The sequence below is a fragment of the Gymnoscopelus braueri genome (genome assembly GCF_963280865.1).
Source record: "Gymnoscopelus braueri genome assembly, chromosome: 8".
NCBI classification, from domain to species: domain Eukaryota; kingdom Metazoa; phylum Chordata; class Actinopteri; order Myctophiformes; family Myctophidae; genus Gymnoscopelus; species Gymnoscopelus braueri.
In genome coordinates, this window is record NC_137609.1 from 6,221,275 (window position 1) to 6,245,251 (window position 23,977).

A 23,977-nucleotide genomic window follows, 5' to 3' on the forward strand; every position below is an offset into this window, starting at 1 on the left:
TCCCACAAATATGATCGCCTCACATCAGAACAATGGGATATAGGTACACAATCTGCAACGTGTCCCTTAAACGTAACTTAACTTAGTTAACTTAACTTATCTTTTCAAATGGTTCATTTTGAGTTGAAGAAAGAGTGATGTGATGTGATGTGATGTGCGAGTGAAAGCTAACAATAGTGAGACTTACATGGTTTACCTGTGTGGTTGTTTATGTTGCCGTTTGCCACGCTTATAGGAGACGGGAGGCCATTTATCAGAGCCTTCTTCTCTGTGCTGGACGGCGCTGAGAAGATCAAACATGAAAGGACACTCAGCCCAAAGTAAAGAAGCATTACAGTGTCATATTAAAACAAAAACATCATTATTTAAGTCTTATTCGTCACCGTATTAATCATGATTGCTTTCTCTATGTTAGGGCATGCTGATCTGATTTATCTTTACTGTAGTCTCGCGAGCCAGATTGTTTCCACCATTTTCAAATGCTTCCGTCATAGCATTCGGTGATTGTGGATTTGATTGATTGATTGATTGAATACTTTATTAGTCGGAAATGTAAACAGCACGAGGTACAGTCAGACATTAAAGGGATAGTTCACCCCCAAAATGACTTCTTTCCTATCGATTACACATCCCACGGTGACATGAATTCATGGATATGAATGCATTCCTAAGCCAATAATTTGATCCCTTTAAGGCTATCTCCTGATAGATGAATTTTCAGGCCGGTTTTGAAAGAAGCCAGTGATCCACATTTTTTAAGGGATGTGTCAGGGCATTCCACATTTTGGTGGCAAAAGTAGTAGAATGAGAATTTTCCCATGTTTGTTCAATAGATGGGTAGTACCCGATCGTATAGTCAGGTATTGAGGGCATTGAGGGCATTGAGGGCATTGAGGGCAATGCCCGTTTGACTGTCGGGCTATGCGACGCAATCTTTTCTGTAACGTTGATTTCTTCTCAATAGTGGTGGACTAATTGTCGAGACATCAGAATCACAGCTACCCTGTATGTCTGAGCACAGTATTACTTGACAGAAAGCCATCAAAGCATCAGCAGCCTGCAATACAGTTTCTGTACAGACAGAGGGCGATAAGGGTCAAACGCTCCGGGCTCATCAACATGAGGCTGCACTATAATGAGGTTGAAAGCACTGCGTTGCAAAAAAGCCCAAGCCAAGCCAAGGACACACTGCAGGCATGGGGGGGATATGCAGAGCTACTGGGGATGGTGCCCTTGGTCACTGCACAGAATGTATGCTGAATGTCTTCTTTCTTGTCACGCTGTGTTGTGCTATGCTTTGCTATGATGTCAGCAGCTGTAGTTCAAGTAAAAACATAGATCTGCTGACAGCTATTAGTACACCTTTCATTGTTACGGTCTTTCACCTTAATATGTTCATTTAAAAGTTTGCAATATGTGTGCCACAATTTGCATATATCGTCGCTGTCGGGCAGAAACCTCTTATCTCCACATTTTAACTTTTTGTGTTTTTTCGTGAATTAATGCCCACCTTGCCTACTTGATCATACTACAGCGTCACACAAAAGCATCAAAAGTAGCAGATCTACAAGCTCGCTTGAGCTTGTGGATCTGAATTTCTGAAAAGTATCCTGAAAAGTAAAATTTTTGGACATATGAGGTTTCCGCCCGACAGAGACGATAATTATTATGCAATAACTCTCAGATCAAAATGGACGTGTCACTGCCGACAAACAGTTTTCCTGTGAGTGACACCGGTGCGAAAAGGAAGTGCTGTACAAGCAGAGCTGCTGACGTCAGTATGAAGCCCAATTTACCACAGAAAATAACTGATCTTCAAGTGAAAAAGAAAAAAACGCTTAAGAAGTGCTTTTTCCGCACATAATAAGCACTGGGATAAAGTGTGTGCAGTAGGAGAAAGATAAAGACGCAAGCCTGAGCACAATCCTTACTGGATTTCCCGGTGGACGGCGCTCTGGCCGGGGAGTTATGGCCATTACCGGGAGATCTTTTATCAGCCAGCAGAGGTGCTGATGATGCTGGTGATGTCATTCCTTCAGCTATAGTGGAGAAAACAAAGAAGAAAGAGCTCAGGGACTGCAGGTCTACGAAGAGCAGGCTCCTGTTCTAATACCTACAGCAATATCAATATGACGCATTTAATCCACAATGACATATCCATCAGGAAAAAAAAGAAAACATACCTGTAATAGTACAATAGTGGAAAAAGTACTTTTTACTTAAGTAAAAGTATCAATACTGCGATGTAGAAATACTCTGTTACAAGTAAAAGTCCAGAATAAAATAATCTACTTGAGTAAAAGTGCAAAAGTGCTGCTATCAAAATGTACTTAAAGTACCAAAAGTAGAAAGTACTCATTATGCATTTCACAAGTTTTCAAATGTATAAAAATCTTTTGAAAATAGTAGATCTACAAGCTCACAATGCGTCACATCGCGATGCATTGTGTCATAATAATCAAAATCTACAAAGTAACCAAAGTTTTCAAATAATTGTAGTGGAGTAAAAGTACAATAATAGGTAAAAGTACTGACAATTGGAAATACTCCAGTAAAGTAAAAAATACCTCTAAATTGTACTTAAGTACAGTACTTGAGTAAAATGTATGTACTTAGCTATTTTCCACCACTGGCAATACAAAGAATGTCACAGTATACTGACTGTTGAGAGTGGTCTCTCTCATACGTAGGCCTATTGGCTGCACAAACCAATTGAGCATAATATAGAATAAAGTTTCACAAATAGAATCATGTTGTTTGTAATATTGTCTCATCACTTTCAGGTGGCAGCATTTAAATAAGATTGCAGAGTGCAGACCTCCGCCAAGGGTTAAACATCTCCCCACTTTGCACACTTGAAAATTTGGCCTGCTGGTGGTGCCAAAGGAAAGGTCATGGGGTCACCAAAATAAACAGGTTTCTTCCTCTTGGGAGCGCGCATGAATGTGCACAGTGAATGTGCACAGTGAATGTCATAGCAATCCAGACATTACATTTCAAGATATGTAGGTCACAGACAGACAAATAGACGGATGGCCGTCATTACATAAAGTCCTTGGCGGAGGTATAGGCTAATGAAAGCTTTCAACAGTTCAAGAGGGGATATAGTCTGTACTCGATACCCAGAGCACGGACTGAGCCCTGGGTGAAACAGCGTTTTGTTTTAGTGGCCCAGCCGCTTGGAATGACCTACAGCTCACACTAAAGATCAATCCTGTTATAACATTATGGCCACTCACTTCAAAACCCTAATTGCAGACCTTCCCTGTCTGCAACTGTTTTTAATTGTTTAAATGTATTTGTGTTTTTCTATTGTTTATTTCAATCTGGAAGGGAGATCTTTTTTTTTTGTAAATTGATATTGTATTTTAAATTGTACTGTATCTAAACGACACTGTAAATGAGGGCAATATCAATGTCCTTTCCAGAATAAATACTTTTTTGAATGAATGAATATAACAACAGCATTGATTTGGAATGTTATAATAGATTATAATCGATATGCTTTTGGCCAGAATACATTTTTATGAAATATGGCACTTCTTGAAAATAAACTTGCTGACAACTCGAAGATTGGTAATATAATTTTTTACTGTCTATAATCCACTTCTATTGTCCCATACTGAGTACATCAGTTCCCCCAGTCAAAGTTTTTACATTCAGTATACTTAGTGAAAATAAATAATTCTGTGAAATGGATCAAAATAATCAAAATGAATCGAATTGTAGTGAAATTAGAGATTTCATAATGCATTAAGTGCTTTCTTGAAGCCTGCATGTGTTATTGTAATGAGCGATTGCTTTATTTGTCCCTCATGAGAGCAGAGAAACCAGGACATCCGGTAGACATTACTGTTCATGTTACTGGCAAGTGTGAGGATATGGCTCAGCTCGGGAAATAATCCTTTATATGTGGGATGCTACAAGGGTACCCAATATTATGTAAAGATGTTCCTGGGTCATAAAATGAAGAAGCTGTTGATTACAAGTTCATAAGCGCATACATATTAAAAGGCCCTACATATTAAAATAATGCCCAGAATAAAAGGAATGATCGAATTCTGTTGCCACCTCATATATTCCAATGTCATGGCAAGAATATGCACTCATTTCCATCAATTCGACTTCAGAATTTCTCATAGCCTTAGTTATTCCTATGACTGTTCACTCACTCCTTAGCTGTGACAGCACCATTGATATCACAGCTGATGTATCGAAATTATCCTACAATGAGTGTGTGTGTGTGTGGTGTGTGTGTGTGTGTGTGTGTGTGTGTGTGTGTGTGTGTGTGTGTGTGTGTGTGTGTGTGTGTGTGTGTGTGTGTGTGTGTGTGTGTGCGTGCGTGCGTGCGTGCGTGCGTGCGTGCGTGCGTGCGTGCGTGCGTGCGTGCGTGCGTGCGTGCGTGCGTGCGTGCGTGCGTGCGTGCGTGCGTGCGTGCGTGCGTGCGTGCGTGCGTGTGTGTGTGTGTGTGTGTGTGTGGGTTAGTTATCTCTAGCAAGCTGAAGAAAAGGTGAACGATTATGTTTTCACCCCTGCCCGTGTGTCTGTCTGTCTGTCTGTCTGTCTGTCTGTCTGTCTGTCTGTCTGTCTGTCTGTCTGTCTGTCTGTCTGTCCAGGGCTAATCTTGCAAACCGCTGGAACGATCAGCACCAAATCTCTTGTGCAACACTGTCAGTAGGCCAAGTAAAGCAGGCCAAATAGTGATACATATTCATTTGGATGTCCTTGACATGAAAAGGTTTGAGAAACCCTAACTGACGTCATAGACTGGCCACACACTGGAGATTTGCCCTCGACTGAATGCATGAACCTCTCGTTAGTAAGTCAGGGTGGCACTGGCCTCATTTTCAAGGATAGCATGTCTGGTTTAAAAAAGAAAACATGGGGAGGATAATCAGAAATATTCCTAAACTCACAGAACAGAAAAAGTGGTACATACACGAGGTATAATTTTACTCTTATAAAGAAAACATTGAACCTATACAATAACAGGGATTTGCCAATATTCTTCATGACCTATTATTGTAATCTCTGGATCCTGTCTGTTTTCTTTTGACCCCCTAAAACAACTAGGGATCACTCCTTTACAAACCAAACCATCCCTGGATTTACCTACTTGGCCATATTTTTAGTTGACAAGAGTCCCCAGGGTTCTATACTACGTCTGCCAATATTTCCCTCTCTACACCAAATCTCTTCGCCGAAAATAGCCGATCTACAAGCTCACAAGTCGCAAGAGCTCGTAGGTGAGCTATTTTCGCATGTTCACCCCTAGAATAGGGACGCTAAAATTCATGTGGTAAATAAGGTAACTGGAACGCTCGCCCCAAAACACACTCGCCCCCATTTTTTTCCACAGACCGCTCGCCCCCAGCGGTTCTTGTATTTGTTTTACTGAGGTTACATTTTAGGAATAAGGTTAGGTTTAGGCATAGTTTACTGAGGTTACATTTAGGAATAAGGTTAGGTTTAGCATATTTTTAGCATAATTAAGGTTACGTATAAGGTTAGGTTTAGGCATAGTTTACTGAGGTTACATTTAGGAATAAGGTTAGGTTTTTGCCATAGTTTACTGACGTTACGTATAAGAATAAGGTTAGGTTTAGGCATAGTTTTACAGTAAAACTATGCCTAAACCTAACCTTATTCCTAAATTAACCTCAGTAAAACTTTTACTGAGGTTAATTTAGGAATAAGGTTAGGTTTAGGCATAGTTTTACTGAGGTTAAGGTTAGAATAAGGTTTGGAATAGGCATAGTTTTACTGATGTTACGTTTAGGAATAAGGTTAGGTTTAGGCATAATTTTACTGAGGTTAAGGTAAACTTTAGGCATAGTTTTACTGAGGTTACGTTTAGGAATAAGGTTAGGTTTAGTCAAAGTTTTACTGAGGTTATGTTTAGGAATACCTGGTCGCCGGATTTGACCCGGGGCCAGCATGTTTTGGGGGCGAGCGTTCTTGTATTTGTAAATAAACCCTATATACTTTGTTGACCGGGGTCCCCCAGGGCTCTACACTTGGTCCGCTCCTTTTTTCCCTCTACACCAAATCTCAGCCGACAATAGCTGAACTACAAGCTCACAACGAACGCTGCTGAGTGAGCTTGTAAATCTGCTATTTTCACTATAATGTCCACCCGCAAAATAGGGATGCTAGGGTTCATGTGGTTGGCTAGCCCAGTGGTTCTCAACCTGTGAGTCCCCAGGGGGGTCCCCACATGATTCTTGGGGGTCCCCAGATGACAGTGAATTGACAATTTAAGGACTTTTAAGACTTTTTTAATACCTCAAAAGAAAGAAAAGAAAAAAGACCATTACTGCATCAAAACAAACTACTGGTGAAACATTGGCCAAATTGTCAAATAATATGAGAAAGAGCGAAACGTTTTGAGAATAGCCGATCTGCAAGCTCACAACGCCTCGCAACACTAAGCATTGTGAGCTTGTAGATCTGCTATTTTCACCATATTTATCTGTGAAACCGAGTCAAACTAAATGTAATGCTCCTACAATTCCAAGTGCTCATCAGGGTGGGGGGGGGGTGATTATTGATTATAATATGATTATTTTGGGGGGGTCACGGCCTGAAAAGGTTGAGAACCACTGGGCTAGCCCATGAGGTAAACATTACATTGCATTGCCATTACATCCTCTTCAGTGATAAGGATAAGAGTGCAGCACCCTAATCCAAGCATGTTTTGTCCTGACAGGAGTTCTCTCATCTAGACTCTAGAATAGAACATGTCCTCATCTAACAGGGCACAAAGTGATCACTGGACGGAATGAAAATTATGTAACCTTCTGGCCCCATGCCATTACTGTCTACTCACGTCCAACTCAAACCCAACTATTGAACGCAGATAACAGGACATTACAGTTGTGGCCAAATCGACAGAAAAGCCTGATTGTGTTCGTAGCAATCTGTCTGAGTTCCTTATGGAAAGATGTTATTAAACCACACCATATACACAGCAGGGCCTAAAGCCTTTATGGGATGAACACACACTACAATTTAAACTAACTATCAACACAGCCAAGCTATATTAAATGTACAGGCAATACAATCTGTTCTCCAGCACATTACATAATCTATATGACTATAATAAAAAATATATTGGTTGCCTAGCCTAATATAATTAAGTGTCCTGTGAAAACAATTACAGTTTCTTGAGACAGAGAGAGAAAAAAAGATCTGTCCCAATGAATGGATTGTCCCAGCCCAGAGAACAGACTGGTAGGTATACATCAATATCAGTTGCGTCATTAGAATGAATGTGCCATCATCATCATAGAAAGAAAAGCCATTCCTTGCAAGCAACGACACAAAGACAAACGTTGTGCTTCAGACCATAAATAATCATATGTCTCTTCTTACCTGTCAGCACATGAGACGGTGAAAGGACTGTCTTCGCCATCGTTGTGTTATTATTATCAGCTGTATTTGACATCATCTTGTCTCCTCACCCTGCACGCTGCAGAGAGAGAGAGAGAGAAAGAGAGAGAGAGAGAGAGAGAGAGAGAGAGAGAGAGAGAGAGAGAGAGAGAGAGAGAGAGGTAGCCTAATTCCAAAGAACGGAGCCGATATCGAACAGGTATTGGTTTATTTTTTATCCTGCGTGCGCCTCCTAATCAATCCCTCCCTTGCTTGACGTTGACGCAGAAGCACAAGAACAGAGACCATAGAAGGCTTTAAGATATTTTGAAGGTCATCTTGATTGCTGGATTAAAGAGCTGCTAGACTGAAGGATATATTGTGCGACTTGGAGTGGACTGGATGGATGGATGATGATGATGATGATGCTGCTGCTTCTCAGGGAGGGTGGGTGGGCGTGGGGCTGATGATGATGATGATGAAGAGGAGAGAGAGAGAGAGAGAGAGAGAGAGAGAGAGAGAGAGAGAGAGAGAGAGAGAGGTTGTGATGATGAGGATGAGTATGATGATGCACGTTGAAAAGGGCCCTGCTAATCAATAACACGTCTGAGTAACCACCCAAATAGTACATATATACTGGTAGTGTACTCTTGTAGGTTGCATTAACTTATCTTTTCTTTTAATGCCGTGTTGTTGACCGATTACGCCGACGTCATTCAAGATGCCGGTGTGTGTGCCTTCCCTCCCAGCAGGTGGCGCTGCGCGCTGCTTCCCATGCGGCACCGAGCACAGAGAGAAAGAACCAATGGTAAACTAGATTCTGCCAAGCCCCGCCCCGCCTGCCTTGCGATTGGCTGAATGCAGATCCACACAGGAAGGACAGAAGAAGGGAGAAAGGGTACGGTCTAGATCCCATATTCCAGAGGGATGACCATTCGCGTCGGTGATTGGTTGGTTGGTTATCAGGCAACAATGTTCACAATCACAAACGCAAACAATAAAAAAGTAACATTAAATCATTTCTAAAGAGACAAGCTGCCACTGTCATTGTTTTTATATACTTACATTGGATATATATATATATATATATTTTTTTTTTTAAATATATTTGATGTATTAATTGAAATTGTAACCACATTGTTATACTTCAAAATGGTTTAAAAAAAAATAGCATCTCTACAAGCTCAGAAATGATCACGATATATTATGAGCTAGTATACATATTTTTAATAATTGATTATATTTTTTGTAAATGATTGAAACGTGCATTTTTATTTATATAATTTGTGCCTAGCAACCAACCGACCACCAATGAGCCAATCACAGCGCGTCCATCCCCGCGGCCTATGGGATATATGGTCCACCCACAGAAGGACGGACTGAGTCTGACTGGTTCAGCAGCTCTGTGTGGATCCGTGGAACTGGAAAGAAACAGATGAGAAGATGCTGACCAACGTTTCTAATGTTCTGAGAGCCTGCGCTCAAAGAAATGTAAGTAGTAGCTTTTATTACTAATAGAATAGAATATTAACTGGATTTAGGTGTCGTTTTCCGTGAGTAATAAGCGATGTTTACCCAAATAATATTATTATCAGCGAGCTGACCTTGTCCCATACAAGCAGAGAGGCCTGATGAGAAGTTAGCTTATTGAGCTAAAGTTAGCTGTACAGTAGAGTACAGTAGAGTACAGTGATGTGATTCAGTGGTTTGATCGTATGATGGGACCAGATTAATGTCCCAACAGGTCAGTGTTCGTGTTGACATTGTGTTGACATGGTATTGACATTGATCACCTCCTGCCAAATGTAACAATAATGAGATAGTGAAGGAAGCTGTCTGTCTGTCAGTCAGTGGTGGTGTGATGTGACAGGTCAATGTTTAACACCGTTGCCTCCTAAACCACAAGCCAGTCATGATACAGGACAGTCATCATGGTTTTAATGCATGTTTAGTAGCTCATTTATAAATGGATAAAACAAAAATGTTTTACTAACATTTTGCTTTGTTGTTCAACCCTCCTTGTCCTCTCATTGCAGGCCACTGCTGTGGTCATATCAGCTCGGACATATGCTGACTTCACCCCTGAGGCCACTTTTGACATAAAGGTACGTCTGGAATGATGGGTTACTTCAGGCTACTCTCTAGGGCATTGGTTCTCAAAGTAGGGTCCGGGGACCCCCAGGGGTCCTTGGGGGGGTACCAGGGGGTCCCCAGCAAAAAGTGTTAATATAGCATCACAATAATTTAAACATTTTATACTTTGGCTATTCAAAAATAGCAGATCTACAAGCTCATAGCGCGGCACCGAGTGCCACGCTATGAGCTTGTATATCTGCTATTTTTGAAAAATCTTGAAAATTTGTGCAAACCTTTTTGAATATACATTTTTTGAAGCAAACATTTGTTACTCAAATCTTTGCTTCATGGGGGTCCCTGGAACAAAATATTTGAGATGTGGGTCCACGGCCAAATACATATCATTTTGGGGGTCACTATTTTATAATTGTCAAATGTTTAGGCATGAGGGGTAAGGTGGCGAGCATGATGGGGGGGTTTGCACACACACTTGCTGGAGCACAGAAATTAATGTTTTTATGTGATCTGGGAGAAATCGTCAATTAAGTTAATGTTGTCCTTTTTACTCAGATTAATACTTAATAAACAAGTTTGATCACAGTACAGTAGTGCAGTCACAGTACAGTAGTGCAGTCACAAAGCTATGCTAAAAGCATAACACAAAAAGCCCTGGGGGCTTGTTTCCATTGTGGTCCATCCAACACAGCAAGTGTTGGTAATTGTTTTGATGCAAAATTCATTCCTTCTCTGTGATTTCCTGTTGTTTGATGAATTGAATACACAGGACCACAATGGGAACAAGTGTTATCCTTTTCGCATTATTGTAAAACTGTACCTCTGTACTTTTTGCAAACTGTTAATAAAGTATTCAATCAATATAAAAAAGACTTGAGACAAGTCTCAGAGATGGTGGATTGCATGTTTAAAACGTGAGAAAGACCGCATATGAGCTGGACCCCTATAGTGTAAAGAGTTATCATGTTTGGTAAAAACAAAGCCATGCAATCCCACGTGTGCGCTCGCTCAGCACTGGTGGGCAAAAGCACCACAGCTGAACACAGAGGCGTACCCACTGTAGAGGCAGGACAGGCGGTCCTGCCCAACTAAGATCTCGCCTCCCCTAGAAAACCCAAATAACCGAAAAGGTCATTGCGTGCTTAATGACCTAAAAGTCACACATCCAACGAGCTTTGAACTGAGCAGATTGGACCTTCTGTTCCAGAGATAATGGCCAAAACATCTTGAAAACGGCCACTTTCGCTGGTTTTCGATCGCAGATTTTCGATTGAGTTCAAATTTCTTTAGTGGGGGTAATAAAGGGGGGGGGTGCAAAAAAAATCTCGCCTGCCCTAAATGTAATTCCTGGGGACGCCACTGGCTGAACAATTGAGAGCATGTCTCTACTGCTGTTATTATCCACCAAATGGACCCGTTTGGACATTCTCAGAGTTGGGCTGGGCAATATTAGGCAATAAAGTTGTCATATGAGACTAAGATGTCGTCTGGGAATTTGGATATTGTAACGTCGTGATATGGCATAATGTGTTTCCTTTTCCTGGTATGAATCACTTAAGCCTTGTTTTACACTGACAAAAATGTGTCAAAAATAGCAGAAAACAGATCTAAAAGCTCACACGCATGGTAGAGTGACTCATCGTGAGCTTGTAGATCTGCTATTGTTGCCATTTTTGAAAAATGTATGATCGTCTCTGTCGATATCAAGGTATTTGGTCAAAAATATCGTCATGTTGTTGTTGTTCATATTGTTGTTGTTCATATCACCAAGGCCTATCTGTTACGGCCCTTCAAGATTGGCTCGAAAACCAAGAGCCATACCATAATAATAAGACAAAGTCAGGTCAAAAGTACAATTCACTTTTATTTTTAAGTCAGTATCATACATCAAGTGTCTTTAATTCTTGGCAGACAAAACACTGTGCAGCTGACAATAAGAATAAGACCAAACGAAGACCTAACTAAATCCTAAACAACAAAAGAAAACAGATGGGCTGGTCAGAATCAAAAGTGGGGAGTCTGGTGAGCCAAGCACTATGTGCCCTCTGTCGCCTCACCAGACTCTCATAAACTACCAAAACCTAAAACTAAACTAAACTAACAAATGCCAAACCATACTTACGACCAGCCCATCCGAACTGAAATAAAGAAAGTACAACTAGTCAAGGGAACAAATACACTGTTGTGCTCTGGTGGGTTACTGGGAGATAACGGGAGCTGACAATAGCTCCTCTTTATAGCCTGGGTCCTAATCAGGAATGAGACACGGCTCAGACAGGGAGGGGCAACCAGAAATCTCAGGTGAGTGTCTAGACCAGCAGCAGCAAGGCAGTGTAGACACTAAAGGGAACAAACAATCATTAATGAACAAATCATAATAGTAAGCTCTAGGCTGAGAAGTGCATATGCAAGCATATAACACTATCTCAAGAGTTACAAATGGATAAGTTGACACTGAGGATTTTACTGTGTACCGCTGTCTGTCTGTCTTCCTAGAAATGTGACGTCTACAGATTTGAGGATGCTCCGCCCGAGCAGGCGACCCTGACCCGTGAGGACGGTCTGAAGTACTACAGGACCATGCAGACCATGAGGCGTATGGAGCTGAAGGCTGACCAGCTCTACAAGCAGAAGATCATCAGGGGCTTCTGTCATCTGTACGATGGCCAGGTACAGCACACTGACCATTATTACATTTTACTTGACGATTTATTGCAGTAGTGGTAAGCAAGTATATGTTAAATCAGACATTAAGCACCCCTACTGCCCAAATGGAATGTTCCTCTATCTTTTTTTGCATGATTCGACTGAAAGATTGGCAGTTGAATTAGACTGATTCGACTGCCAATCTCAGTCGAATCATGGCAAAAAAAAGGAGGGAAAAAATTGTAAAAAAAACAAAACAACCTTTTTTCTTTTTCTTTTTGTTGCATTAGTCGACTATAGGCAACATTTGGCCAATCAGATTTTTACAAATAAGTAAAAATGCACTTGAGTTCTTGAGTTCACGCCTGTCTCATGTAATAATAGATATTGCTGGATAATTTTGACAACTAAGGCAAACGGTTTGCTCTTCACAGGAAGCGTGTGCGGTTGGTATTGAGGGGGGTATCAACCTGTCGGACCACCTGATCACTGCATACCGTGCCCACGGATACACCCTTACCAGGGGGGGGACGGTCAGACAGATCATGGCTGAGCTGACTGGTGAGTACACAGTGATATATAATGCTCAAATACTCATTACACCTTTTTTTTTCTCAATGTGAGGTCCTTGGGGGCAGTTCCAAGGGGTACCCTGTGAAATGTTTGATAGTTACATTTCACCATTATTACATTTACAACAAGTAAATACAATAAGTGAACGAACATAATTAAATAAATGACTATTTTGATCGGAGACAAATATGTACATATCTAACAATAAAATCTTCTTGGATTGGGGTCCCAGAGACAAAGTCTCGTCAAATGGGGGTCCATAGCCTAATGCATATCAATTTAGGGGTCAAAGAAAGTTGAGAACCACTACAGTACACATTTCCAATTAAGACATTTAGCCAAAATTGTATCCTGTGTTCTTTCTTTCTCCAGGGGGGTACTATAATTGCCGGCCCCCTCCTATTTTCCCTCTATGTCCCTCTGCAAGTTATTTTCTCTCTACTTCCCTCTAGAAGTTGTTGATCATTTGCAGAATGCCCAGAATAGGGATACTAGAGTTCAATTAAGTGACATTCTTAACCTCAGAAGTGCAACAGCGGAATGAGCTCTATTTCTTAGATTATAATCATTACTTATAACACTAGTAAAAAGCACATGGATCACTGTCATAGCGCCCAGAGAGATAGTCATAATCTTAATATTCCATTTCTCTGTTCCTTTGTTTACTAACCCACACATCATTGGAGTTTACATAGCATAGATCAGGGGTGTCAACCCTATTTTAAGTCAGGGGTCAGACTGGGCAAAATAACACTTCAAGTCTGCTTGTGCATACTCGCGCTTACTTGTTTTTTCAACCTGTTCTTCTCATGTGTCTCTCTGCTACAAAAAAAAACTACAAAATGTTTCACTTTCCACATTTTGTTTCTTATGAAGATTGCGCAGCAAGCATCACTTTTTATGATTATATGATGAATTCTGTATTAACTTCATAGGATACAAGACAGTTGTAATGAGAGATACAAAGAAATGTTATCCTTTTATCCTCACCCTTTCCGTGAATTAACCATTTGAAATCAAACATTGCCAGACACAACATGTAGAGCTAACAAAACATATTGTAAATGTAGGCTACAAAATGTATCTTTAACTTATTTTTGTTATAGACTAAATAGGTAAAGCACTGCCAACTCCCAGCACAGGCCGGATATCACCCAAAGGCGGCCAGTTTGTCACCCCTGGCATAAAACTATCTACAATTGTTAGTGTAGAATCAAATCACTCTTATTTGTATTGTCTCTCATCTGCATTGTTTTTGCTCTCCCCCTTTTAGGCAGAAAAGGAGGAATTGCCAAGGGCAAGGGAGGCTCTATGCATATGTACACTAAAAACTTCTATGGAGGAAATGGTATAGTGGGAGCTCAGGTAACTCCTTACTCCTTATTTTTCAAGGCTTCTGATTGTGATTGTTGCTACTGAAATGTTAATCATTGTTATACTATTGATGTTGACAGTGGCGTACCCGCTGTAGAGGCAGGACAGGCGGTCGCCTGCCCAACTAAGATCTCGCCTTCCCTAGAAAACCCAAATAACCTGAAAATGTGTCATTGCGTGCTTAATGACCTCAAAGTCACGCATCCAACACGCTTTGAACTGAGCAGATTGGACCTTCCGTTCCAAAGATAATGGCCAAAACATATTGAAAATATATTTTCGGGGGGGGGGGGGGGGTTGCAAAATAAAATCTCGCCCGCCCTAAATGTAATTCCTGGGGGGGGGGGTGTGTGTGTGTGTGTGTGTGTGTGTGTGTGTGTGTGTGTGTGGTAACTACTCAAGTGTACACAGTAAAGTCCAAAATCCTCTTTGTTCATTTTAAAGGTTTAATGACATTCACTTTTACACCACATTCAAAGTCTTTGTCCTGGTCCTTCAAAAGTGTACAAAAAGTTTTTTAAGTGAAAATTCCATTCCAGTGATCAATGGCAGGTGTTTTTCTCTCACATTTCTAAAGCCTTTTCAACTGCAATGAAAAAAGAAATCTTTGCCTGCGGGTGTCGCTGGTGAGGGATTTTGCCTGTCAATCATCGCCTCTGCTCCGCCCCCCCCAAAGGAAAGGATAGGGGAGGGGAGGGGCGAGGAGGAGAGTGGGCGGGATTATTCGACAGTGACCTCACTGTCGAAGGGCCAAGCTCAGATTACTTTTCAGCCTAATTATTCAGAAAACCCCAGACCACAGAAAATCCACTGAATGTTTTAAGTTCAGGTTTTTTGGGTGTAATTGAGGTCATAAAACCCCAAATAAAACATTGAAAATAAAAAAAGTGAAAATGAATGTCATGATACCTTTAAGTCATACTACTGCGTTACATTTTCAATTAAAGCAGCACTATGTAACTTTTTAACAACTATAGTATATTATGTCCCACAAAATTATAACGTTGCATGTTATTGTTTTGTTATTGATTGTAATTACTATGAATAGGGGAGACAATGCGTTTCATCCTGGCATTTGCCAAGGCACAACTGCCAGTCAAAGCAAAGACTGGCCAATCACAGCGCGTCCTCGCCGGACATGCTTGCAGAGACTCTTGTGTAATGAAGTCAAAGTGTTGGCTGCCTGTTATTTGTGTCCAAAGTGGCCACTGATACCCCAAAATACACAGTGCTGCTTTAAAGAAAAGTTATTCTTGATATAATCTTTTACTGGTTTATTTTTCACAATAACCAGTCCACATGAATTTTCTCATGTGAGCCAAAATGAACGAGCCAAAATGGCGCAGGCATCTGAAATGTAACTTAATACATGTATTTTTGTATTGTGTAACTTTTAAGTACGAGTATGATCTCAAGGCATGTTGCAAACTTGACCTTTACCATTGTGGTGTTGTCCACAGGTTCCTCTGGGAGCTGGTGTAGCCCTCGCCTGCAAATATATGGAAAATAATCAGCTCTGTGTCAGTCTCTATGGTGATGGTGCAGCCAATCAGGTGCGGAATACAAGTGTAATATGTCATACCTGAATTATTTTTGATGAGTTTGTGGACAGGTAGGTAGTAGTAGTAGTGACTTGCTTGTCTGAAATTGTCTGTTGATTAAGTGTTGTTATTTTATGCTAAAATGTATATAATTGTAGTGATATACTAGTAATGAAAAGTTATTATTACTATTACCGGTATGTAATTATGCCTACATCTTTTTACATTTTGTAAGGCAAATGAAGATCTTTGGAAATAATTTAATTATCCTCTGACAAAATTGTCTTCTGAAAATCTGTCTAAAAACTAAGAGTGCATTTTTCATTTTACAGGGTCAGATCTTTGAAACCTACAACATGGCGGCTCTTTGGAAGCTGCCTGTCATATTTATCTGTGAGAACAACAAGTACGGGATGGGAACCTCTGTAGAGAGAGCTGCGGCCAGCACTGATTACTACAAGAGGGGTGAATTCATTCCTGGTCTCCGGGTAATGCTTGTTTTTAATGTCTAATCTTCTTTTATTTATTTATTTCTGTATTTTTTCATCCTAGTTGTTACAGCTCATTAAATATAAAGTAAAACACCTGGTTGTGTAACCACCACCAGTGGTTTCACAATGCTGTGTTGCATGTGAGGCACTGAGCTTCTTACTGGAAGACTTTTTTCTTTTCGTGAAAATACCCTCATGGTAGTTGTTGAGTGTGGGCTAGAGCTGGGCTAGAGCTGTGCTCATTTATGTGTCCATGGAGTAAAGTGCTGCTTTCTGCACCCTTGGGGGTATGTTCACGCTGTCCGGTCTTTGTGAATAAAAGGTGCTGACTAGAGTGCTTTCTGCTGGAGAAAAAAATGGGTGGGGGATCACACGATGCACATTTTGTTACCATAACATTGTGGTCACCTTTTGGTCATTTCTCATAGGTTTTAATGTAAAAAGGCGGTACCTTTTTTGTTTTTAAACGAGGACAGTCAGTGTGAATCTCCCATCTTATACACACATGCACACACCTTTACTCTCCTTGACTACTACACTGTAAAATTACTCAGCATTGATTTAACTCGTAACAGTTAATTTAGCATTAAATGGACCTGGGTCCCTTTTGGTTACATTTGTACACTCTTGAGTTACAAATGGCTAAATTAACACAGAGGATTTTACTGTGTGCCTTATCTGTTATCTGTGTTATTGGTCTGTACATTGTGATAAGCAAACCATGACGATAATAGTCATTACTAATGCAACCAAATGGAGTAACAACAAATTCTGGAAAGATTTGCAATTTTTTTTCATTTAATAACAACTTTCTTGTATTTCAGGTGGATGGGATGGATCTGCTTTGTGTCAGGGAAGCCACCAAATTTGCAGCTGATCACTGCCGAGCTGGGAAGGTGAGCTAACGGCTTTTTAAAGATGGCTCCTGGGAGACACACAATGAATGTAATGACTGGAAGATGTCAGCCTTACGTGTGCGTGTGTGTGTGTGTGTGTCATTTTCAGGGCCCTGTCATCATGGAACTGCAGACCTATCGTTACCATGGACACAGTATGAGTGACCCTGGTGTCAGGTAAATAAATGCTCACCTACTGCCACTACTTTTTATGTATTCTTTGTTTCATTAAGATGTGTAAGGGGTAGGGCTGTCACAATTGTTACATAATCGCACATCCACACATTCCAAACACTTTTGACAGTATAAAATTAAGTTGCGTCCAAAATCACTTGCATGCTATTTTCAGTATGCTATTTTCAACATACTTTTATGTTTCATTTCTGACATACTAATGAGATCACACGGAATGTTAGCAAAGTTCCCCATCTTGTGACAAAACAGAGGTACTGCATACACATGTCCCGTTCCATCACTGTGTGTAACAGTTAATGCTGTTGTTTTCAACAAATGACTACACTCTACATGTGTTTAATAGAAGCCTAATTGAAGTTACGACGGCGGTTTGGTCCCTGTCCTCCATGTAAATTCTTCTATTTTGTTGTCACAGCTACTGCATTGCATTGTGGGACATTCATAGCCATAGCGTCCACTGTCGCATACTGTAATATTTCCCGATTGTAGTGTGCATTTCACGTACTATTGAGTAACGTGTCCTTTTGGACATTCAAAAATATGTCACATACTACTTTGGCACACTAAATAGTATGTTACTGTGACATTTTGGACACAGCCTTGAGCCTTAGTACCTCAATAAAGGTACTGGACTGGTTATTGGTGTGGATAAGTACTTTATAGATGTTTATTTCATAGGATCTGTATAGAGGCTTTGCGTGTGACATCATCGTACCTGGAAGTTATGCGGGAACGCCTCCTGAGTGGCAAAGAACAACGTTTTGGCCTTGACAGCCCATACATCCAAACAGAAAAGTCCTATCTGATTGTATTAAACAACGTTAAACTCACCAACATGGCAGCTGTACAGAAAGCTTGAATTATCCTCTTTCTATCTGCAAAGTTTTTGTTTCATAAAAATAAACCGTAGACATGTTATGAGTTTCATTCTGTCAATAAATTCCGTGCAGGTGATGATTTTTCTAAGTGTCAGAGTGTGGAAGCGCTCGTTTTAAAATAACGCAATGTTCTGTTGCCTCCTGCATTATGTGACATACTACGCAGGACCCTTGAGTGATTTCCAACGAGCGCTTCCAAACTCCAATGCTCCATGCTGCTCTATGTTTTGCCACTCAGTCTAGATGAGGGGGGCGTGTCCCGGTGGAAAAGTGACGCATTTGCGTACTCTCTAACTCTATTAGCAGTGGAAAGCATTGTAGTGTTGTTGCATCCCTAGTCTACCACATCCTTAAACGCCAATCTCTCTCCCATCACAGTTACCGTACACGTGAGGAGATCCAGGAAGTGCGCAGTAAGAGTGACCCCATCTCCATGCTGAAGGACCGCATGCTGAGCAACAACATGGCCAGCGTAGAGGAGCTTAAGGTAGCCTGTCTTTCTGAACTCTGACTGGACAAAAATACTTTAGCAAGACCAGAATGACTGAAGTTTCGACGACATCGAAACGTCAGTCACTCTAGCTAGCACCTTTTTAAAATAAAAAAGGCTTACATGTCCGAGCTGGTCCAGTGTCCTCTCATTCGTCGCTGCTGTATTGTCCCGTTCTTGTGAAGTGCTCGGGTGGCGCAGTGGTAAAGTCCCTGCCCACCACCACGGAGGTTGTGGGTTCGAATCCACCGTGGTGCATCCGGCTTTGTCGAGCGTCTACACGAACACAATTGGCCCGTGTTCGGGGGAGGGAAACCGGACAGGGAGGGTGATATCGGTCATTGCACGTACTCCTACGGGCTGGGGTGGCATCTGTCAGCGGGGAGTGTTGGGCGGGAGGAGTAGGACGGAGGCTCTACGTCCTCCTGGTGGGGGCTCCTCACTGGCAGGTGAGTCAGTAGGATACGACAGCAGTGACAACACAGAAATGTGTGTGGGGAGGAATCAATTGGCATAATGACTAAATTGGGGAGAAAAAGGGGTAAAAAAGAATTGGCTACTCTAAATTTATTTAAAGAATTGTCCCGTTCCTGTGACCTGCCTTGTTCTGGCTGAGGCGCGGTGGTATTCCTCTTCTTCTCAAAAATACTTTCAGTAAGAGGAATTCCGCTGAATGTGCAAAGGTTACAGGAATAATTTTTCATCATAAAGGCAAAGCATAATGACAAACCTTTCAGCAATCATAACAATGTATGTGTCAGGCAAGTCATTTGTCCATGGCAGACAATGATATGGCTTGAATGTATAAACACATTCTTCGCACATGAAGTATGATGAGATGTATTTTGTTACAGCTCTTGATTTTACGGTGGTAATTACAGTAGTTGGCTATGTGAAATTGTTACCCTGTGCCCTAATGCCTGATTTATACTTGGTTGCTCACACCCGTGTCACGCACTGAACATAGCCGATCTACAAGCTCAGAACGTGTCTCGCTGCAACATGTTATGAGCTTGTAGATCAGCTATTTTCAGTGGGTGACACCTGCACACAACTGAGTATAACTCAGGCTTTAAAGTGTAACATGAGATGTTATGCTAGCTACTTATTGTGCTGTCCAGCAGGGTGCTATTACACATACTGTACCGCTGCCAAAACGTGCAAATTGATATGATTCAGTTGCTCTGCTGTAGTAGCTATAGCTAGTGATTTCATTATAACCAATTCTCTGATCCATTGTACCATTGTGTTATTGCTTCTGTGTAGGAGATCGATGTGGAGGTGAGGAAAGAGATTGAAGATGCGGCGCTGTTCGCCACCACAGACCCAGAGCCCCCACTGGAGGACTTGTGCAACCACATCTTCCACAATGAGCCTCCCCTGGAAGTGAGAGGCGTAAACGCTTGGACCAAACTGAAGTCTGTTAGCTAAAGTTTGAACCCTCTCCTCTCTCCCCTCTCCCATACTTATTTCTAGTGTTTTGTATTCACCCGTACTGTCCCTGTCAGCTACTGTATGGCCTCCACCCCTAGTCTCCAGTTTTCAGTTTCCTTTACGCCAGCGCCTAAGACCAATAGCGTACTGTAAGGTATCAGTCAAGCACTCCCAGGTTGGATGCACCGTCAACCGATGTTTAGCATTGAAATTGACATTGTAACACCAGGGGTGAAATTCACAAACATTTTGTACTGTATAGCATGAGTCAAAATATTAAAACATAGTTATTTATAAGATTGAACACAAATGTTCTTCTTGTTTATTTTTTCTTTGCATTAAAGAAAGAAGGTAGTACCAGCATACAACTTAAGAAGATCCTTTGGATGATTAACAAGTTAACTATTATGTATTATGAACGGTTAACTGTTATTTTCATGTGGGAAAAGAACAGAAAATAAATTAGAAAGACACGTGGCACTTAGAAAGATGTTTTGTTGTTGCTCCAGAGAAATGTTGACTCTAGCCCCAGGTATCTCTATATCCATGTATAGTTGATTGACTGATGCTGAATTTACTGGTTTGACAGTAAACAGGGTTTTCAGGTGTTATTAAGCATCCGCATACCTCATTCTCCAACATTGCTTTGGGAAATGTTCTTATTTGTGCAATCTCAATAATGAATCCAGGCGTATGGTAAAAGTTCTCACGTACTCTTGGATCCTTGCTTCAAAGTCAGCAAAAGGCTTTATCGACATTTTCCCAGCATTGTATTTTCTCTGAAACATAATGAAGTTCTGATCAGCCATAGTTTAGCTTACCAAACATGTGCCTAAAGCATCTTGTGCTGTTTGGAAGAGGAATGTGACCGTCAACACTTTCATTTACATTTAAGAACCTGATAGATAAATGCTGAGTAAGAGACATATTTGGATACATGTTCATTGTTTTCTTTTTTGCTAGCAGACCAGATGATGAAACCATCTGCATAACTACATTTTCCATAGTATTCATAAAACGGTATATTTGTATCATACGGAACATGATTGTAACCGTGATATGAGGCATCATCCAAAACGCTTTTATTTATTCTATTCAATGTTTCTCTTGGTCTGAAAGCCTTCATGATTCAAGCATATCTATTTTACAGTTTATTCTCTTTTAAATCATTTCTCGTTTTTCTGAAAAGGGGGTTTGTACTCTTGTGGCCACTCCTATTTATTGCTGGGAAGGTGTTTTGTGATGAAGGCATGGCAGTGCAGTTGTGTGTTATGCTGGAATCCTTGGATTTCAGTTAAAATACTTGCTACACTCCTGTTTTAGTTTTCTGATGGAGAAGTATAGAAACCCTTCTCACCATAATGTAACACATGGCTGGCAAACATAAGATGACAGAGTATTTGAAATGCAAGTACATAAAAAGAAAATCGGTGAAAACCACCTATGAGAGTATTTGTGGTAAACTGTTACAGGACAGGTGCAGAGCATTAAAGGCAATGCTTTGCAGGAACATTGGATTCATGCAATAAAAAGATTGGAATGTTTGTGTTTGTACCTGTGTTTATTGATTTCAAGTCAACAGATAACTTTCCTTTCTGCAATGTTTCCTTTCAAATAATTTCCCCTTGTAATGTAAAACAAAAAATGTCAGTACGTTTTTGGGAATGGTTGATAACTGGTAAGTCACTGACAAAAAGTCACTGATTTCTCAGTGCATGTATTCTCTGAATCCAACCCAGAAAACATCTTTGCAGTTGGCACAAATCAGCAAAGCAATGCAGTATCCTCAGTCGATACTGATGTAGGTCTATGGCCTACTAAATTAGTTCAAATGTACTATAACAATAAAGTGAGTGTTTCTAAACTGCAAAAGTGCAGAGCTCTGTATGAGACTGAAAATTATAAGAAAGCTATAATAGTACAGACTAATATTGATTGATTGATTGATTGATGTAGTTTATTTAGTAAGACATGAGAATAGTACATGACAGTACATAAAAGTACAAATGGAAGTACAAATTCACAATACAAGGTCTACTAAACTGGAACTCATTAAGCACTAAGCTTTAAGATGAGAACCCCATGCACACAAATCATGATGATATATAAGAGGCAGACAGATATACACACTACTATACAGAATGTCATACAATCAGCTTTCAGGTTACTGGTATGAAGAGAGAAAAAAAATAAATATATATATATATATATACAAAAGAGGAAAATGGGGGTGGGGGGGTAGGTTAAGACTTAGACAGGGGCCATTTTCGAATTGCAGCCTCCTGAAGGTGTATCTTTAGGGCAGAATATCAATTGTGAACGCTCCTATATTGAACACAATGAATGAACAGTTGCTGTAAGTGAAAGAAATGAGCTCAGATAGCTTGTACTGCGTTACTTTTATTCTGAAATGTACTGTGTGAAGAGGAACACAACTCTTGCGCAGATTGGTCCGTGAATTCAGTCCGTCAAGTCAACTTAAATAAGACACAGCACCACCGGAAATGGGTTTAAAAAATATTTTTTGTTTCGTTATTAATCTATAGAATCAACAGTGTATGTTGTACCTCAAAGAAACAGCGGTAATTTTTGATTTGAACATATTCCTAGCAAGAGACGCAAGCTTTCAGCTCTCAGGCAGAGGACACTAGGAGAATACTTTAAAATAGTGCACCAAACAAATTAAATTTACATTTTTTTGTCTGCTTATGGTTAGATAAAAACTCGATTTTGTATTTGATAGGTTGCTCCTCTAATGAAGGAAATAGCTATAGATTGTCTGCAGCAGCAGCAGTCAGTCAAGCCAGATAAAACAAATTAATGATAGAATGCACTGCCCTAAATCCACCAAAATTAGATTATTGTGATTAGTTTAGCTTGCAAGCTGATATAAATTATGACTGTGTATTTTTTTCCTTGTTTTTTCAGTGGTGTAAGTACTGAAGTACTGTACTAAATTTTGAGGTACATTTACTTAACTGGAGTATTTCCAAATTGGAAAAATATTATCATTATATTATAAAACAAACATTAACCACTTTAGCCCTATTTTATACTTAAGCTATTTGAAAATAGCCTAGGTATAAAATAAGCTCACAACGCGTCGCATCGCGTACAAACATTTTAGTACTTTTACTTTTGGTACTGTAAGTATATTTTAATGCCAATGCGTTTGCACTTTTACTCAAGCAACATCTTGAACACTAGCCCTAGAATGTCTGTGATCTTACATACATTTCAAGTATTCCAAATACACAGTCATAGATCTCTCTCGGTCCCCCACTGTGTAGTGCCCATCTGCGCGGCCATAAAAGTGCTCTAAACTCCGTCTGTACTCACCCAATAATTAATTCCTAAGACGTGGAGTCATATTTTGTCCTCTAGTTTCATATCCATGTGAAAGTTCTGCCAGAAAACGTGTGTTTAGTCAAATATCTCCACTTATTCACGAGCTGCACACGGACGAGTTCTGTGCGACGCGAGGGGCCAGGAATGATTGCAGCACTGAATATACGTAACTTCCATAAGGACGCACAAATGTTTGGGACACACAATTGACAGGTGCTTGTGATTGGTGCGGGGTAATGAATCATCACCTGCCAATTGTGTGTCCCAAACATTTGTGCGTCCTTATGGAAGTTACGTATATTCAGTGCTGCAATCATTCCTGGCCCCTCGCGTCGCACAGAACTCGTCCGTGTGCAGCTCGTGAATAAGTGGAGATATTTGACTAAACACACGTTTTCTGGCAGAACTTTCACATGGATATGAAACTAGAGGACAAAATATGACTCCACGTCTTAGGAATTAATTATTGGGTGAGTACAGACGGAGTTTAGAGCACTTTTATGGCCGCGCAGATGGGCACTACACAGTGGGGGACCGAGAGAGATCTATGACTGTGTATTTGGAATACTTGAAATGTATGTAAGATCACAGACATTCTAGGGCTACTTGAACACAGGCCTTTTACTAGTAAAATATCTGAGTAGGCTAC

General features: G+C 40.5%; 2 protein-coding genes across 2 annotated transcripts in view; one reads left to right on the forward strand and one right to left on the reverse strand.

Annotated features, from left to right (window-relative positions):
* Nucleotides 1-7,414, reverse strand: part of map7d2a (MAP7 domain containing 2a) — a gene marked incomplete at both ends in the record, with an annotated part of 29,879 nt that extends 22,465 nt beyond the window's left edge. Inside the window, 3 exons of the mRNA XM_080435915.1 lie at nt 197-283; nt 1,932-2,039; nt 7,375-7,414. Of these exons, the coding sequence (XP_080292041.1) occupies nt 197-283; nt 1,932-2,039; nt 7,375-7,414 (235 nt within the window). The remainder of the gene's footprint in view (nt 1-196; nt 284-1,931; nt 2,040-7,374) is intronic.
* Nucleotides 7,415-8,726: 1,312 nt separating this feature from the next.
* pdha1a (pyruvate dehydrogenase E1 subunit alpha 1a) lies at nt 8,727-21,524 on the forward strand. The gene is made up of 11 exons (XM_080434554.1): nt 8,727-8,862; nt 9,408-9,476; nt 11,959-12,132; nt 12,543-12,669; nt 13,955-14,046; nt 15,516-15,608; nt 15,929-16,084; nt 16,912-16,983; nt 17,093-17,160; nt 18,435-18,543; nt 19,813-21,524. The coding sequence occupies exons 1-11, from the start codon at nt 8,815-8,817 to the stop codon at nt 19,975-19,977; spliced, it is 1,173 nt and encodes a 390-aa protein (XP_080290680.1). The 5' UTR covers nt 8,727-8,814; the 3' UTR covers nt 19,978-21,524.
* The last annotated feature ends 2,453 nt before the right edge of the window (nt 21,525-23,977 follow it).